We start from the raw sequence: 18,948 nt of genomic DNA, 5'->3' as shown, positions 1-18,948 counted from the left end.
CCTTCCTTTCCTCCCTCCCTCCTTCCTTCCTTCCACCCTCCAGACTGTGTAAAGTTATTTCAAAGAGGTTGCAGAAGAACCACCCTGCACCTGCTAAATATAGAGCCAGAGGAGAAGGCTATGTTTGTTGCAGGAGGGATTAAGTTTAGAGTTCAGAAAGAATTTTATTCAATAAACATTGTTTCTGTGTATGTGACTGGGGGGGGGTGGGGGATGCTGGAAAAATACACTCAATGCCTAACAAGTCCTGCCATGCAGGGGTTATTGTCTAAAGCACAGACATTCAATGCCACTCAGTGAGAGGAAGGCAGTGATTGAGAGCTCAGAGGAGGGCCCCGAGAATGTGTAGCCTTGGAGATGGGAGAGAAGGCTTGATGGCAGAAGAGGACTCAGGGAAGAGGGAACAAAGTGGCCCCTGAGGTTGTGAAGGCTTTGGATGGACTGACATTGTATGTCACATCCTGAGAACAAGGGAAAAGAAAGTTGCTGGGGAGGGATTTCCTGTGGTTAAGTATTGAACACTAAATCTGGAGAATCAGGCCAAGATCTAGAGATCCAGAGGCTGCTATATGAATTTTATCCCATAGAAAATAGGTTTCATAGCAGGGTGGGTGAAAGGACCAACGTTCTAGTGAGCCAAATCCTATAAATGCTCTGCTTGGCTTGGACTAGAAGAGGGGGATGGGAAAGAATGGGTAAAACCTTGGAGGTTATGGGGTTTTGTTTAGATGGTACAGAGAGGCTTTGAGATGGTTGATGCTAGGATCGAGGCTGCATTTAAGTGACTAAACTTATCCAAACTGGGGTATACCCAAATGAATGTGATGAATGGAGTGACCAGTGGGCTTGGTGCCTGGAGTTGATGGGGAGTGGTAGCATGGAGGCTGTGATTAGAAATGAGGGGCCTCAGGTTAAGCGAGAGGAAGGCTGCCTGGCACCCAGGGTGTGGGGAGTGGCAGTTGTGCATGTGAGTGAAGACCCATGGAGGACAATTAAGAAACTGTGAGGCTGAAGAGTTGCGTCAACTGCCAAAGTTTCTCCTAAAGTTGTTGCAAATGTTGATCAAAGAAATAAAAATATAATAATTGTGAGCCAGGTGTGATGCCACACAAGAAGACAATAATAAATCATTAATTATTAAGTAATCATTTGTTTAACGTCCATCTTTCCTCACAAGGCTCAAAGTTCCGTGGGAGCAAAGGAATGTATGTGTTTTGTTGGTGTGGTACCTGCCTAGTGCATGGCACTTAAGTGCTCAATTAAATATGTGTTATATATGGCAAATGAAAATAGGTTCTTGGTGGGAGACCATGGCAGTGTTAAAAATCTGGAGAACTAGATAGTGTTTAGGAGAATGAAGAGAGACTGGAGAGGTGGCATGAGATCATGAATCATCTGATGCTCTGAAAGTGGCCCAGTGGAGTGAAGGAAAGCTGACCCTTCCTCTTCTCACTGCAGATAATGAGAGTAATTGAAGTATCTTTACAGAGGGCAGCAGGTTACCTTGGTATGTTCAGAGAATATCAGCTTATTGTTACCATGAGTCTGACTATCAGGTGTCGTCTCATAGGTCAACTCCAATGTATTGGTTAATTCTGGTCAGTTTGATCAGTAGACTTGCCCAGAACACGAGTCAGGACCCTACAGCTTGAATGGCACTCCTGGGTTGTGGAGTGTGAAACCCGTATAACTGTATGCAACAGCCTAAGCATGACTGCGTAGGTAAAGGTGTCACCAGAAGTTGTTGCCAGAAGAAGACATGCCATTTGTATTTTCATTAATAAATATATTCTCCTCTGACTCTAGCAGCTATTGATTCAAATTTCCAGGAATGGATGATTGTCTGGAAGAAGGAAGCCTGCAGTGAAAGGGCTGTGTGAGAATAGTTGGGATGAGGGAATGTGTGATATGTATGGATGGGGATGGAGTCATCTGTGAGGCCAACAAAGGCCCAGGTTTCCTTGGGGATGATTTGGCAGAAAGGTCACTAGCAAGTTTGACAGTCCTGGGGTCATTCAGAGTGCAGATAGGCACCATGAGGGTAGCTCCACATTGAATAGGAGTTATGGCAAGAAGCATTTCTAGGAGAGGAAATCATAGACATGTCTTCAGGAACATAGTCAAAGTAGCTAGCATCTCTTGAACACTCACCGTGTGTCTGACAATACTCTACATCCTTCACAAGCATTGTCTCATTTAACTCTCTTATTGCTCTGTGAGTTAGAGCATATGTATGTGTACACATGTATATTTTCTTGTAACTAGTAAGAAAATCAACATTCAGAGGATTGCTTGCCGAAGGTTGTGCTGCCAGTTAAGTTTATGGTAGAGCTAGAATTTAAACCCAGCTAGAGCTGATCTAGATCCGGAGAATGTAACCCTCACATGAATGTAACCCTTGGGCTGTTGCATATAGTTACAGAGTGGCTAACTGCCACTCCTTACTGTGGAAAAGAGCGGCTCAGTGTGCAGAGAGGCATTGCTTCTGATGGCAGTTTGGAATACCCATTGCTTCTGTCTAGCAGTTTGGAATACTCAAGCCTCTTTGTTGGGAATTGTGATACTGTCCTAGAATTCATTATTACTCTATTGTGATGCTACAAAGACCGTCCCATATGCCCTGGAGAAAGCATGGTCCTCATAGAATACCCTGGTCCTCTCTTCTGGTTCTCTTCTTCTAAGTGTGATCAATTATCAGCGTTAGGAAGTACAAGGACTGAGATATTTAGCATCTTTAATTATAAGTGCTTGTTTATGAAAATAAGCTAATTACATATAAAATATAGATATATGTATGTGTGTGAAGATATATACACACATATGTGATATATAGGTATGCAGTTGTCTAACAACTATAAAAACTTACAAGAAAAGAGACAACCATTTTCCCTCACTCCCTGGATATTAGGTATTGTGAATACCATGGCTGTCAAGCAGGTTCCATCTCATGTGCCAACTCAGTGGTCTGGTAATGAGTATCTGAGGAACTCTGGTGAAAGGCTGACAATGGTTGTGATCAACTAATAATGTCTGTCCTCTGTGCAGAGTCAGGAAGTGGTGGAGTGTGTACCATGGTTCTGCTCTCCTTGGTTTAGCCATACCTCATTTATCTTGCACAGGCTAGTGTGTTAAAACTTGCTTGAAATCACGCTTTAAAACCTAGTTTAAATGTATTCTTTAAAAATTCCATTTCTGGTGTAAGCTTGAATTAGTAACTAGTAGCTCTGCTTTCCTTTTTTTTCCCCCAAGGCAGTTTTTGACTTCAGAATGCTGCTTTTTTAAAAAAAGTGCAATTCTGTGTAGATTTGAGCTGTGCACAACCAGCAGCTACTGCTTGAAATATCTGCTGGTAGGTGAATGTTTCGTTTTCAAAAATTGAGAGTTCTTTTCTTCTGATTTTACATATAATAGTTGAGGCATTTAATGCTGCTGCACCACTTTTTCTCTCTTCCTCATTTTGTCAAGGAAGGTAGGAAAGAAGAATTGGCAAGGAGCTGAAACTTGTAGGGAATAATTTCAGCAGCTGTCTGGGAGGAAACGCATAAGAATTGGTTAAATTACCCTCAGCTGACAGCCTTGAGGGCCAGGTTCTCAAACAGATGAAGCAGGTATTAGAATCACCTGGAGGCTGCTAAAACCCGGGTCACAGGCCCCACCTACTGAGCTTCTGATGCTGTGGGTGGAAAAGTGCATTTTCTAACAAGTTCCTAGGTGATACTGATGCTACTGGTCAAGAACCACTGCTGAGCACATCGGCCACTAGACTGGCCTACAGCTGGATCTGGGTCCTAACCAAATAGATGTTTGGCTATAGGAGAGGACCCAATGTCAGCCACAAAGATATGTGCCAATCAAAGTCCAGTCGGACCAAAATTAGGCTGGCCGCATTTACTGTCAGTAAAGAATCTGTGTGAAAAGAATCAACCACAACCACTCCCCCAGCACAATCGTTTCCTTTAAGTGTCTGTCTTAAATATAATGTTAATTCTTTAATTGCTAGAAATATTTTCTAGGTATTATGAATTTTTATTAAAAACGAAAACGTTATGGCCATGATTTGGAGCTCATGTAAAAGGAAGCTCTTTAGAGTTCAGATGATGGCGAATCGAAGTAGCACAGACATCAAGTCCTGGCCCTAATTGCAGGAAAATTATCAAAAAGCAAAAATAGTTTCTTGTAGATACTATATTAAACTGACGTCAAAGATCACAGGCAACAGCAATTTCTTAGATTATAAGTGACACATGGTCTTGATTTCCTGTTTGTTATTAGTAATAGTAATACGCCCATTGACTCCCACCTTTCTAGAAGGCTGTAGGCTGTGGTGTCCTCAAGGGCCAGAAGCCCAGACTTTAGCATCCTAGGCTTACCTGAAGACACCCTCCATGCTCAGGCACCTGGCAGGGAAACTCCACCATGTTCCCTGGCAGAAAGCTCTGATGTGTCTTAGATCAGTCACCATAGGTCTCAAAAGGCTGCCGAAACCTACTTTTCCTCTCTTTTCTCTTCCAGTGAGACCCCCACGCTCTGCACTCTCCCTCCCAACTACCTACTTCTGTTTTGTCTTTTTAAAACAGGCCTGGCCTGGTGGCTCATGCCTGTAATCCCAGCACTTTGGGAGGCTGAGGCAGGCAGATCATCTGAGGTCAGGAGTTCAAAACCAGCCTGGCCAACATGGAGAAACCCCGTCTCTACTAAAAATACAAAAATTAGACAGGAGTGGTAGTACAAGCCTGTAATCCCAGCTACTTGGGAGGCTGAGGCAGGAGAATCACTTGAACCCGGGAAGTGGAGGTGGCAGTGAGCCGAGATCACATCACTGTACTCCAGCCTGGGCAACAGAGCGAGACTGTCTAAAAATCAATAAATAAATAAAGGCCAGGCGTGATGGTTCACGCCTGTAATCCCAGGATTTTGGGGGCCTGAGGTGGGCAGATCACGAGGTCAGGAGTTCAAGACCAGCCTGGCCAACATAGTGAACTACCGTCTCTACTAAAAATATAAAAATTAGTCAGGCGTGGTGGTGGGAGGCTGAGGCAGGAGAATTGCTTGAACCCGGAAGGCTGAGATTGCAGTGAGTCGAGATCATGCCACTGCAATCCAGCCTGGGCAACACAGCAAGTCTCTGTCTCAAAAATAAATAAATAAATAAATAACTACCCACAAGTGTTTCAAACGGTTTGTAGTTTACAAAGCACTTTCTCCTAGACTTCTCCCAACACCCTGTTAGTAAAAAAAGACAGCTGGTCACTTCTTTTTATTGTATAGCAATGAGAAAGCTAAGTTCTGGAGAAATGAAGGGCCCACCAACATCCAATGTCTCATGTGTGGTTTGGGTGTAGACATGGAGCTTCTTCCTCCACTCACTACCAATTTGCCTCCCAGCTGCACTCAGGGGGCTACTTAATTACAGGGGAGAACATAATCTCCTAGTGAGGATTAGATATTAAGTGACATCCTTTGCAGTTGGTGCTTTGAAAACCTCCTGGCTTGGAGAATATGAAGACATTTCTTTGCCAGACAGAAAAGGAGTTCTTTTTACAGAATTTCCATTCTTTAAGTCACTGCAGAGCAGATTTCTGAGAGCAGTGACACCATGACCACGAAGGTAACCAACACAAAGTCCACCATGCCCTACCCAAAGAAGGCATGTTTATATTTTATAATTTTTTAAAACTATATGAGTTTTTAGACTTGAAGACCAGTCACAAAGATTAAAAATTAAATAACATTTCCCAATTAGGAAAGCAGTTTGATTCATACTGTCCTATACATCTTCACTGATTTCTTCCTTCCTTCTTTTCTTCTTTCTCTCCTCTCACATTTATTAAGTCCACACTATGTGCCAGGCCCTGTGCAGTATGAGGCAGCCTATATGTGTGCTTTGCTTTCAAAAGTATTCAGAAGTACAGAGATAAATTTCAGGAATGCCATGGTTTTTGGCAGTTCACTAATTCATTTGAAAAGTGCTTGGATGATTTAAGCCTATGATTTTCAGCCTGAGCGGCATGTCAGTATCACTGGGCAGCCAGGCCTGGCTTCATGGACCTGTGACCGGTGCATTTGCACAGGGCCCAATGTTCAGAAGGACTTGCACTTGGTTTATTGCTCTGCGGTCACATTTTTGAACAAGGAGTCCTGCACTTTTACTTTGCACCATGCTCTGCAAATTGTGTATCCAATCCTTTGAGCAGCTTTTAAATATGTCAATGTGCAGGCTGTACCCAGACCAATTCGTCAGAATCTCTGAGGTAAGGCCCAGGCCTCTGGACTCTGTAAGTCTCTTCAGGTGATTCCAGTGGACAGCCAGCTTTGAGAACCACCGAGGTAGAACAGAACTTCTCAACTGGAGTCTTTCTGTGTGTTGTGGGGGACATCAGATTCACTTGGAGCACTTTTCCAAACTCCACACGCTGATATGTAGAAACTGATAAATACACTGACTTCCAAATATTCTGATGCCACCCAGCTCCCAGGCAGGAGGCTTACATGAAGGACATCTGCCTATGAAACAGTATCACTTCTTTTGCTCTCACCTGGATATTGAGTTGCTGTGATAGTCACTATATATGACTTGTTTGGACCTGCACATTTGGGGCATGATGGTCCCTGAACTATAACTTCATATCTGTGTAGCTTTATTCCCCATGGCCCTGCTAACTGAAACATAGCTATCTAGAGGCAGTATGGCAGGAAGAGATGGGTATGGACAACAACCCTGGCTGTGACTCCCACCTGTGTGATTGGGACATGTTTTCCTTGTGCCTCAGTTTCCTTATTATTTAAATGGCCATAGTAATACCTACCTCACAGGAGTGTTGTGAAGATTGAGTAAGTCACACAAAGTGCCTAGCATAGTTCCTGGCACATAGTAGGTGGTTAATAAAGACATGTTTGTGTACTGTCTCCTCCACAAAGAAATATTAACACACCTTTACCCTCAACTATCAACTCTGGCTTTTTTCTAAAAGAAAATAGAGCCCATTATTATGGCAACAAGGAAGAAATACTAACTAATATTCTTCCATTAGTATACTTATCAAATATGTAATTTGTGGTCATTTAGCTCATAGTTATATATATAGCATACATATATGCTATATATATGCTACTTATCTACATGCATACATATATACGCTACATATATACATGCATACATATATCTAGACACACATATATATACATCCACATATATATACACATGCTTATATACACACACATGTATGTGACAGGTCTGTATTGTCTAGTACTTTTCTTTAAATTTTACTCATTTTAATTACTAAATAAGTTAAGCTATTGTAGTGTTTGTCTATAGAAGATGATGCTGCAGTAAATATATTTTTAACATTACAAATTCAAATACTGGTGGTGCTTCTACTTCTGGATAAAGCAGAGATAAGAATCTTCAGCAGTTCGTAACTCAAGAGTGAGCAAGGTAAAAGCCAAACATATAATAATAAATATGATACAACAACTTTTACTGGCATGTCTGCTATGTGCCAAGCACCACAGTGGAGTAGATGTGCAAGCTACAAACATGAATGAGACTTGGTCTGACCTCCAGCAGTTCACCGAAAGAGCATATGATTCAATGTGAAAACCAGTGTTGCAGCCAGGTGCAGTGGTGCATACCTGTAGTCCCACCTACTCAGGAGGATGAGGCAAGGTGATTACTTAGCCCAGTAGCTCAAATATAGCATGAGCGACATAGTGAGACCCTGTCTCAAAAAAAAAAAAAAAAGGAGAGGAAGGAAAGAAGGAAGGAAAGGAAAGGAGGGAGGGAGGGAGGAAGGAGAAGGGAGGGAGAGAGAGAAAGGGAGAAAGGCTGGGAGGAACGAAAAGGAACAGCCCCCCCAAAACAAATAGTGTTATAAATGATATTTATCTGAGTGTTAGGTCCATGTTGAAATCTTCCTAATGGTGTTTAACCAGCCTCTACTCCAGCCCCAGTTTCTATCAAGTTCTGTTGACTCTGGAGCAGTTTTGCATAATAGTCCTTTCATACAGCTTCCTTCCAATCTTTTTTTGCAGCAAGAAAATAGAAGGAACTCCCAAATGAATCACAGGAGCAATGTTAACTTGCCTTTCTAATATGGCGAGTAATTTATCTGATTGCTCAGTTTGCTTCATCATTTTCTTCCAGAATTGGAAAGTGAGAGAGAAAGTTTTCCCAGCAGAAAGCCATGTTTCTTCTGCTGCACTTACAGGTAGACACTTAACTGCTTCACATGAAAGAATTGGAAGTTACCAAGCCAAGTTAAATCATAAAATTATTTTTGAAAGCATGTTAAACAGGATTCAACAGATTTTTTTTTGTTTGTTTTTAGGCAGCTATGAAGTGGTGTCACCATAATTGTTTTTACTGTTGGTAACTTTACTGTGAAAATGTGTCAATGTTGTGGCATGCATGGAGGTGTGCAGCTCGTGCCTGTTTGGAGAAATAACTTGCTATTCATCTGCCAAAAGTGCAGTTAGCTAACAGCCTCCAGCTGCAGCCCCTTCAGGGTCAGCCCTGGCTTTCCTGCAGAGGCCCAGCTCTTCCCAGCAGCCCCCAGCCAGTGACTGGGCATGGCAGGGATGTGAGGGCCGAGCTGCTTCTGCAATGGGAACTCTGCTCTGGCTCTCCCTTTTGGGTTAGCTGGGATTTCATCAGGTCTGCGTGGTGATCTTGGGCTGTCTGCCCAATCCTGTTTCCTCTCACTTTTGTCTTTCACAAGTGAACCTCTTCCCTTCCTAACTCCTCAGTGTCTGTTTTCTGGGGCACCCAGTAAACACAAATGCTCTCCCAGCAGTGTAGGAACATAAACAGTATACATCTCATTCAGAGGGCCAAGGTATCTGAACATGTCCCCTATCCCTTGAATGTTCTTGCACCAGGATCTGCTCAGAATGAATCATGATCCTGCCAAAGTGAAACTGACTATTTCATTACCATTATTCAGCTGGGACACAATGGAAAAATTAAGTGTGGGGAGAAACAAACTCATATATATTCTGAAATTCCACTTTAGTTACCCAAACTATTTCTAAGTATCAAGGTAAGGCATGTACTTTAGTAATCCTTTTGTGTTTGCCATGAACTGGTTACAGCCAAAACAATATAGTTACAATGAGAGAAGACTGTTTCAGTTCCCGCCACTTTAATCACAATTCCACTTGGAGCACCATTGTTCTCCATTAGATGCCTTCCCTCTTGGTTCCACAGACTGAGAAGGAAGAGGATATTAATGGCATTTTTGCTGTTGCAGGGGAGTTTGGAGAAGTGTACAAGGGGCGTTTGAAACTGCCAGGCAAGAGGGAAATCTACGTAGCCATCAAGACCCTGAAGGCAGGGTACTCGGAGAAGCAGCGTCGGGACTTTCTGAGTGAGGCAAGCATCATGGGCCAGTTCGACCATCCCAACATCATTCGCCTGGAGGGTGTGGTCACCAAGAGTCGGCCTGTCATGATCATCACAGAGTTCATGGAGAATGGTGCATTGGATTCTTTCCTCAGGGTAAGAGCAACTCAGGGGTTTGATGATGCACTTGGATGCAGGCGAATGGTGGCTGGGGAGAGGGGTTCCATGAGTACAACCTACCTTTCAAGAATAACCTGATCCAGTGTGAATGGGCATTGGAGATGTTAGCAGAGATTTGTTGCTGAAAGAAGAGAACAAAACAGTGCTTGTGGGATCCTCAGGAGGAGGATGGCATGGAGTAGGGCGTTGACAAATGCTTGTTGGATGAATAAAATGAATAGAGAGGGGCAAAGAATGGCCATTGGCATCTGCATGAATCACAGAGATTGAAGAGACTTTTGGCTGCTGCATAGCCCCGTGTGATTCATGCAGACATCCGCGGCCATCTCTGCCTTTCACCAGCACAGCCACCCTCCCAGACTGCTCTCTGCATTTACAGGTTCAGAAGTAAAATGGGCTGCCATTTTCTGATGCCTGGGCTACCTGCCCTCTGAGGAGGCATTTCTGGGTAGGGAAGGGGAACCCTGTGTCACAAGCATCCATGGGTATTTCTGTGGTTGGTGAAGATTCCCAACCAATTTGCAGCAGAAGTGGGGAGTTGCTGAAGGCCTTTGGCTGGGAGACCTGTAAAAGATCATTGTCAGAATATGCCCAAAGTAGAGCCAGGCCCACAGTGAAACCGTTTTCATTTCCGTAGGCCATCACTGAGCACCTAGAGGAAGGGTGAGTGAGAATGGCCATGATGCTGATGTCTGGGGAGTGGAAGCTGATAACTTCAGCCAGGAAGCAGAAACTGAGAGCGGAGGGTCCAGTGGGCAGCATCAAAGAATGGGCAGAGCCTTCTGAGCAAGAACTTCAGGGTGATACCCAGTAGCTGGCTACATTACCACAGCAACCAAACAATAGCTGTGGCTGCAGATTAAAGGATCAGTCATGGACACATTGCTGGGATCACTGCTCTGGCCAGGCCCTATTCTGGATGCTGTGCCTATAGAGATAAAGGAAACCTTGCTTTAATGCTGCATAATAAATCACCCCCAAGACCTCAGTGGCTTAGCACAACAACAATTTATTTTGCTCATGAATCTGCAATTTGGGCAAGATTTGGGAGGGACACCTCTGATCCATGTGGAGTCAGTTGCAGTAGTTCAAGGGCTGAGGCTTAGAATTGTCCGAAGCCTCCTTCATTCATATATTAGGTGGTCAATGCTGAGTGTCAGCTGCCACCTTTCTAGGTGGCCTGCTTGGACTGCCTTAGAGCAAGCTGGGTCTCAAGAAAAAGCATCCCAAGAGAAGAATGGGCAATCTGTGTTACTTTTGTGACCCAGGCTAGGAAGCCACATAGTGTCATTTCCAACGTAGTGGCAGGCCCAGATACAAAGGGAGAAAACAGGCCCCACATTTTGATGAAGGGACATCAACTCAATGTCTTCTTACACATGATAGCTGGGAGCTTTTGTTATGTTCATCTTAGAGAGTACAGCCTGCCACCAATGTAGTCCCTACTCCTGCTAGTGCCCAACGCTTCTAGCAATCATTTGCCTATCTTATACTTTTTTCCCCCATGAGTTAAGTATAGATGTAGTAAGTGAAGAAGTTCTTAAATCTCCCTGCAGAATCTAGGGGAGGCTTCAAAGAGGGGGCAGAATTTGAGATTAGAGAAGATGAATTTGTCAGACAAGTGAGAAGCAGGCAGGTAGGCTGATGGAACAGCAAAAATAGTGTATGTGAAGGCCAGAGTAAGTGTGGACCTGTTTGGTAATTTATCAACCCCTACATGGTAGCTCCAGCACTCTGAAACAGAGCTTAGGGGCTGTAGTGTGGAAGGGTAGCTGGGGCACTTTTCTAGAAGCACACTACTGAAGCTACCTTTGTACAACAGGAACATACTTTTTGCCCAGTCTGGGTCACTAGGCAGTAGTGGCGTTTGTTTTTCTGGGGGTGCAGGGGTGAGGAACAACTGATGCAGATTATTGGGCCCATGTACCTTCCCTAGGACAGCCTCCTTGAGGGTATGGGGTCATGCTTTGTATTTGGAAACTCCAATACCTAACACAGTGCACACCTGGTAAATGCTAGTTGACTGAAAAATTATTTCTCAAACAAAAATGCTAGGGAGTGGCATGAGAGCTCCAGTCATCCTGTGTGTACATTATCTCTCACTGTCCTTGCTGCCACACCTGTCATGTCAGTGCAAGGCATTGTCTGTGCTTTCCTGGGGACGTTCACTTATGATCAGAGATCTCATGAAGACAGTTGAATAAACAAAGTTGAATAAACTTGAATAAAAGGCAATGTGAGAAGGAAAAGCATTTTCTGGAACCACTGTCAAGACCCTTTTGGGAGTCATTTATTTCCTGCCAGTCAACTGGTTGGACTTCAGAGAGAGCCACTGCTTGATTTGGGGACTGTGATCACACTCCCTCACAGGAGTATGCAGGAGAACAGGGAGATTCATTCTCAAGAGCCGGCAGAAAATCAAAACCCTACACTGCTGTTCTTCCTAGGATCTGTTTTCATTTGGGGCCCAGGTCACGGAGGCATGTTGGACACCAGCATTTCTCATGATGATGAGCTGAGCTTGCAGGGGAAGAAAACCTGGGGGCAAGAGAGGAGCACGGGAAAACAGAGGAGCAGGCATGGTAAGAAAGGAGTGGTGGGAGCAGGCAGTGCCAGGAGGAGAGAGGGAAATGAAGCGTTTCTGACTCCTCACACTGCATGGAGGCAGGTAATCTATAAATCTAATTTCAGCGTTACTACTGAACCCTGGAGCATAGCAACATTAATTGACGTATCTACTGCCTGATAAAATCGAAAAATAGGTCATCAGTTCAGTTCTACAGGGTCCATCTTCTGGGAAGTAGGATAATTTTAGGATCACTACTCAGAGAAGAAAGGAAAAGGATTAGTCCTCAATTTCTGCAACTGTTTCCTCCTCTCCAACTTCTCCTTTCCCCCTGGTCATAGCGTCTTTGGAGAGTGGCTACAGTTCTAGCCCTGAATCAGCATGTGAGAGATACCATTATGCTTCAACCACACATTCAGTAGGTGGTTCATTATTACTAATTTTCTAAAAATTATTGTGCCGTGGATTATATAGCATACAAATCCATAATTAAATTTTTCCTTCTTGACACTCAAATTCAAGGGCTTCAACCTGGTGGCTCTTCCCTAATATTAGGAACAATTCCTGAAGCTGTGGCCAGTATCCCATGGTTTAGTTAACATGATTCTTGACATGCTCCATAAGGCCTTCTTGCCTGAAGTTTGGCTTTGTGGTTGCTACTGGTTCTTCCACAGATAATCATAACTGGAAGACTCTTGAAAGTCACTGAGTAATGTCGAATGGGGACATCTCTCATCAGAGAAGCTCATTCATGGGCTGCAGCTAGAAGATAGCAACCCAGAAATCACGAAGAGAACACCAGATTGGAAGTCCTGAGACCAAGGTTCTGCTTTGGCTTCTGCTGTGAGTCACCTTGTGACCTGGAGCAAACCTGTTAACTCGATTTCCCAATTTATAAACTAAAGGCATTGAGCTAGGTGAGCTCGAAAGGTCCCTTTCAGTTAGAAAAAATCTATGATTCATTTTCTTTGAACAAATCAAACAAGGATTTCATTTCCTGAAGTGGATTCATCAATGAAAGTTGAAATACCTAAATCCTTCCTGTCTAATATAAGGACCAGCAAGTGGCTTCGGTGCATTTGCAGAAAAGCAATTTCAGCAGAAAGCACTTCATGAAGGGAGGAAGGTTTAAATCACCTCACCTAGACCTGTATTTCTTCTCTGTACTATGTTTACTATGTGCTCAGCATGGAGCCAGATTCTTTCCCAAAGTCACCAAGAAATCAGTTAGTTTTTGTGTGCGTGTGTGTGTCTTGTTCATCTTTGAATGCTACTGTTCATATCTCTGGAAGTTCTTTTTGGAGAATTATACCAATCAACTGAGCATGTAACAGTTAAACATGCCAGAAAAATCTTAATATGTTTTTATCTTTAAATTTCACCAAGGTTACAAATTCAACAGACATGACCCTACCTATCTTGATATGTGGTTCTCTTGAAGATTCTAAAGAAAATCTGTTGCCCGTTGCAGAGTCAGCACATTCCAATGGCAAAAGCACGGGACAGGAGTTAGAAGACCCAGATAAGACTAGCATCACTAATCCATCATGGTTCTTCTCCCTGCAAAGCTGATGCACAGCCTTTTTCTCCACACAGCATTTGAGGCCATCATTACCAGTTGATCAGAGATGAGCTGTCAGTGGAGAAGTGATTTACCATTCTGAACTTTGATTACTGGTATAACTCAAAACCACACCGTGATTTAAGGCTGATCACATACATTTTCTGGACCTCCTTTATGTTGTCTCTAAAAACAATATAATACTGCCTGCCTTGCCTACTGCACAGGACCAATTTTAAGGATCAAACATATCAAAACATGTAAAGTATTATTTGCCATTCAAAAGTCAAGTGACGGATGCTACCCACATTGGTGACTAATTGATCCAAAGTTTAGGCCTGCATCATTAGGTCCCAACCATCTACTACAATTACAGATGCCTATCTGTTACCTACTGAGCTCAGCATGTGCTGAGTACTGGGCTCCCCAAGAACAATGATCCCAGGATGTTTCCCCCACACACCCAGGAAGCCGTGAGAACCAGAGTTCTGGTCCCAGGTGTCCTCAGTCTCTCTCACCACGCACATCTGAGGTACAGGGGAACTGAATTGTGAGCCGTTACTAAGGCTCTGCTGATATTAGCAGGGATCACTGCTACCATGTTAGGGCCCACAAGGCACTGAGCTAGGCCTTTTCATATGTGTTATCTCTTCTAGTCTCACCAGAACCCTATGAAGAATGGACATTATGTTCTTATGTTATAGGTGCGGAAATAACTGCTCTGCAGGTTAAATAACTTGCCCAAGCCTACACAACCACTAAGCTGCAGAGCCTGGATCCAAATCAGGTCTGCTGGTTCCAAAGCCTGGACCTTTAATCATTTCTTGGTCTTTTTTGACCCAAGAAACTATAAGGATGACTAATCTAAATTTTAAAACAAATCATGTAATAAATAAGCTCTAAGAAGACTTAAATGACAAAGCAAAAACGTAAACACATTGCTGTATGCACTTTCAACATTACTCTTCTCAAAGTTGTTTAAGCCACCCCAGTGCTCTCCCCAAATGCCAACTTTTTTAGGGAGACATTCCATATGTGTAGACACTGTTGCCTACACTTACAGAGAGGAAATAATAGACTGAATTGAAAAAATACAAGCCAGGTGACTTGTGGCTGAGATACACCTCTGTAATATACAGAGATTGCATGACAACTTTCTGAAGAGGCAAATCCACAGAGACCTACTTGGAGAAAACACTTCGTGCTAGCAACAGCCTGGCTAACTTCTTGAGAAGGTGTTGATCGAAGTGTATTAGTGAGAAGGAAGATCTGCATCACTCACTGCACATCCAGCTCTCACAGATGGGCAACGTGCTGAAAACCAGTCAGAGTTTCCAAAAAAGTAGCTCTATACTTTCTTTTTGAATTGCTTAGAAGAATCTGTTGTGGAGAAAGCATACATCCCTTCTCCTGGGCAGGTTGGGAGGTGGTTAAGGTTAGAGTCAGAAATAGCCTGGAACTTGGAGTGTGTCAAACACAGTGTATTTGGGAGCCCTTCTACTGGCAGACATCTCCAGGAGGGGAGAAAGTCAATTTGCTCTATTCCTTCAACTGATCAAGGAGCATAACCGCCAGAACATGGATCCAGGCTTGCAATCTTGCATGAGGAACAGAGTTTTCAACAATTCATGCAATCATTGTTAGACTTTTTGATTGTTGTTGTTGTTGCTCATAAGTAGAGTATTTTTATAATAGGTCTTTTATTTTTCCTTGCTTATTTTTGCATAGAAATGCTTTTGCAGTAGCATATGCATGTGAGTGCACTGTGTAACATCTTGCATACAATAGACGCTCAATGATGGGAGCTCTTCTCATTGTCTGTGCTTTCTGGATTTCACATAAGGACTCTGGGACGCAGGTCATGGTTGCCTTGCCGAGTACCTGTGTTTAGCAGTAAACACAGAGTAGACCCCAGGTGTCCTGCTTCCACCTCTCCTCCAGTCAGAGCATTCTAATGACTAGGCTGTGCTCTACTTATAGAACATAATTCTCAGCCCTTTGGGGAGCATTTGGGGCTGGACTAGATGGGAAAATATGTTCTTGGCAGTATAGCCTAGGGTCTACTGATTTAACTGGTGTGTGCAAAGTCAAGACTCAGGAGCTTTGGGAGATAGGAGGAAGACACTGTTTTATTCACTGAAGAATCTGGTGTCTAACAGAAGGAGGGCATCCACCCAAGAAACTCTGAGCCCACAAATGATGGGAGAGAGGGCAGCACTGCAGGTTGCCATGAAGAAGAGCAACAACAGCTCCCATTCACTAGGAGAGTTCTCTGTGCCAGACGCTGTGCATGAAGTTCTCCTGACCCACAGTCCCTATGAGGAAGGTGTGGTTATACCAGTCTAAAGGCAGAAAGCCCTGGGATTACCCAGAGAAGGTGCTTTACATGCTTGATTTTGGAAAGAGGAAAAGATGTGTTCATCATTCATTCAACTTATGTGTATTAAGATTTTCTATCTACCTTAAAGTTTACAGTGCTGATAATACTATGGTGACCAAAGAAGACAGAGTTCTTGTCCTCAAAGAGTATAAAATCAAGCAGCAGAGACAGACAGACAGACAGATACACGCACATGATTAAAACTTGTGATATGTGCTAAGAAGGAGACTAAGAGTATGCACTAAACATTGTCATCAGAAAGTGCTAATCATATTTGAGGGAGGTGGGTAGTTAAAGGGTTCCCTCTCTAAGAAAGTGATATTTAAGCGGAGAACTGAAGGGCGAGTAGATGTCGATTGTTGGAGGGAAAACAGAGGAAATAGTACATGTTAAGGGCCCTAAGTCAGAAAGAGTTTGTCTTGGAAAAGAAGAAAGGGTGCCAGTCACTGTGGCTTTAGTACATTAATGATGGATATGGTGGCCTAAGGTAAGGCAGTAGCTGATCCCAGGCGGTCTCGTGGACCATGCTAAGGAGTTTGGAGATTTTCCTTAATGCAATGGGAAGCTATTAGATATTTTTAAGCCGGGAACTGACATGGCCTGATTTATGTCTTAAAAAGATGGCTCTGGCTGGAGAGAATGAATTGGGGGGCGGGCAAGGAGGCTGTTATAGGTGATGGATGGCAGCGACTTGGTTGGACTGGCGGCAGTGGAGATGGAAAGAAGTAGATGGGTTTGAGATGTAATTTGGAGACAAAATTGACAGGGCTTGGCAAAGAGAAGAGAACAAAGCATTCGTGGAGAGGGATGGGGGATGGGAGTGGGGGAGGCAGAAGGATGCAGTATGTGGCTTGGCCTGGAGCAGATGGAAGCTGACAAGCAGCAGGGCCACAGCATCTCTCCCTTTGCTTAACCACTGAAGCCTGTCTTGATCCCAATGCCCTCTATGTCTTATTACAGCAAAATGATGGGCAGTTCACCGTGATCCAGCTTGTGGGTATGCTTAGGGGCATTGCTGCTGGCATGAAGTACCTGGCCGAGATGAATTATGTGCACCGGGACCTGGCTGCTAGGAACATTCTGGTCAACAGTAACCTGGTGTGCAAGGTGTCCGACTTTGGCCTCTCCCGCTACCTCCAGGATGACACCTCAGATCCCACCTACACCAGCTCCTTGGTGAGTCCTTCTTGGCATTCTCAAGTAGAAGCATGGCATGAGTGAAAGGGGACTCTACGTGGCTGGGAACTGTGGCAGAGCACACTGGGAGGGAATGGGATCTGAACTGAGCTCTCCACTGAGAGACCAAGATGTCAGGAGGACTATCCAGCCAGGAGAAGCCATAGTAGCTGGTCGTTCAAGCAAGAAAGCAAGCATTTAGGCTTGGACTGCGAGGAAGGGACAGTGTCTATTATGAAGCTATAGTGTTCCTTGGGAAGAGGAAATTTTGGAACAGATGATTTGAGGGAATCCAAGCAGGTAGACAGTGGCACAAGAGGCATCTGTCAGCAGAGAGCAGATCCCAGGCATGCATGAGGCCTTTGATCTGCAGCTGGGTTGGGCGCTGTATCACCAGGTAGACTCTTGATCCCCTTCTCTTTTCTCTCTGTATTGCTTCCAAATAGCTCTAAGTACCGTCTGCACGATGAGTACTCTTAAACTTGTATTTCCTGCTCAGCCTCCCCCTCTACACTCTGAGCAGCACTAATCATCTATATCCAACTGCTTAGTTCACACAATTGCATTTAGAACTTTAACAAGCCCAAAATAGAGCTCGGGATTTACTCTCCAATATCCTCTCCCTAGTCCCTCCATCTCGGTAGTTGGCACCACTTAACTAAAGGATGAAACCTAGGAATGATCTTTGATTTCTTTCTGTGTCCATCTATTTTCAATCCCTCAGCGACCCCCATAGGGTACCAAAAAATCTATCCCTCTGTCTCCATCTCTGCTTCCCCCAATCTATTCCAAAGCACTATTCCCTTTCACCTGGATTGTTACAGTGCCTTCCTAACTGGTGTCCCTGGTTTCCTTTTGTCTCCTTACATCCATTTCAACAGCACCCAAAGTGACTGATCTACCTACTTACCTGTCTACCTGTCCATCCTCTTTAAACCTGCAAAAGTAATGCATGATTATTACAAAAATCAAAACAATACAGAGAAGTAAAAGGAAATGCCAATTAGAATGGCAATCATTAAAAAGTCATGAAACAACAGATGCTGGTGAGGCTGTGGAGAAATAGGAATGCTTTTACACTGTTAGTGGGAGTGTAAATTAGTTCAACCATTGCGGAAGACAGTGTTGTGATTCCTCACGGATCTAGAACCAGAAATACCATTTGACCCAGCAATCCTTTACTGGGTATATATCCAAAGGATTATAAATCATTCTACTATAAAGACACCTGCACACAAACGTTTTTTGCAGCACTATTTACAGTAGCAAAGACTTAGAACCAACCCAAATGCTCATCAATGATAGACTAGATAAAGACTGTATATGTGGCACATATACACCATGGAATACTATGGAGCCATAAAAAAGAACGAGTTCATGTCCTTTGCAGGGACATGGATGAAGCTGGAAACCATCATTCTTAGCAAACTAACACAGGAACGGAAAACCAATGACTACACGTTCTCACTCATAAGTGGGAGTTGAACAAAGAGAACACACGGACACGGGGAGAGGAACATCACATACCAGGGCTTGTCAGCGGGTGAGGGGCAAGGGGAGGGAGAGCATTAGGACAAATTCCTAATGCATTCAGGGCTTAAAACCTAGATGATGGGCCGGGCGCGGTGGCTCAAGCCTGTAATCCCAGCACTTTGGGAGGCCGAGACGGGCGGATCACGAGGTCAGGAGATCGAGACCATCCTGGCTAACACGGTGAAACCCCGTCTCTACTAAAAATACAAAAA

General features: G+C 43.8%; 1 protein-coding gene across 1 annotated transcript in view; it reads left to right on the top strand.

Moving 5' to 3' along the window:
- Positions 1 to 18,948, top strand: part of EPHB1 (EPH receptor B1) — a 446,298-nt gene that overhangs the window by 376,175 nt on the left and 51,175 nt on the right. The window contains exons 11-12 of the mRNA XM_011958177.1: positions 9,249 to 9,496; positions 16,988 to 17,203. Of these exons, the coding sequence (XP_011813567.1) occupies positions 9,249 to 9,496; positions 16,988 to 17,203 (464 nt within the window). The remainder of the gene's footprint in view (positions 1 to 9,248; positions 9,497 to 16,987; positions 17,204 to 18,948) is intronic.

Source organism: Colobus angolensis, unplaced genomic scaffold (assembly GCF_000951035.1).
Source record: "Colobus angolensis palliatus isolate OR3802 unplaced genomic scaffold, Cang.pa_1.0 Scaffold46, whole genome shotgun sequence".
Taxonomy (NCBI): domain Eukaryota; kingdom Metazoa; phylum Chordata; class Mammalia; order Primates; family Cercopithecidae; genus Colobus; species Colobus angolensis.
Note: the sequence above shows the minus strand (reverse complement) of the source record. Positions and strands in the feature narration are given on the sequence as shown.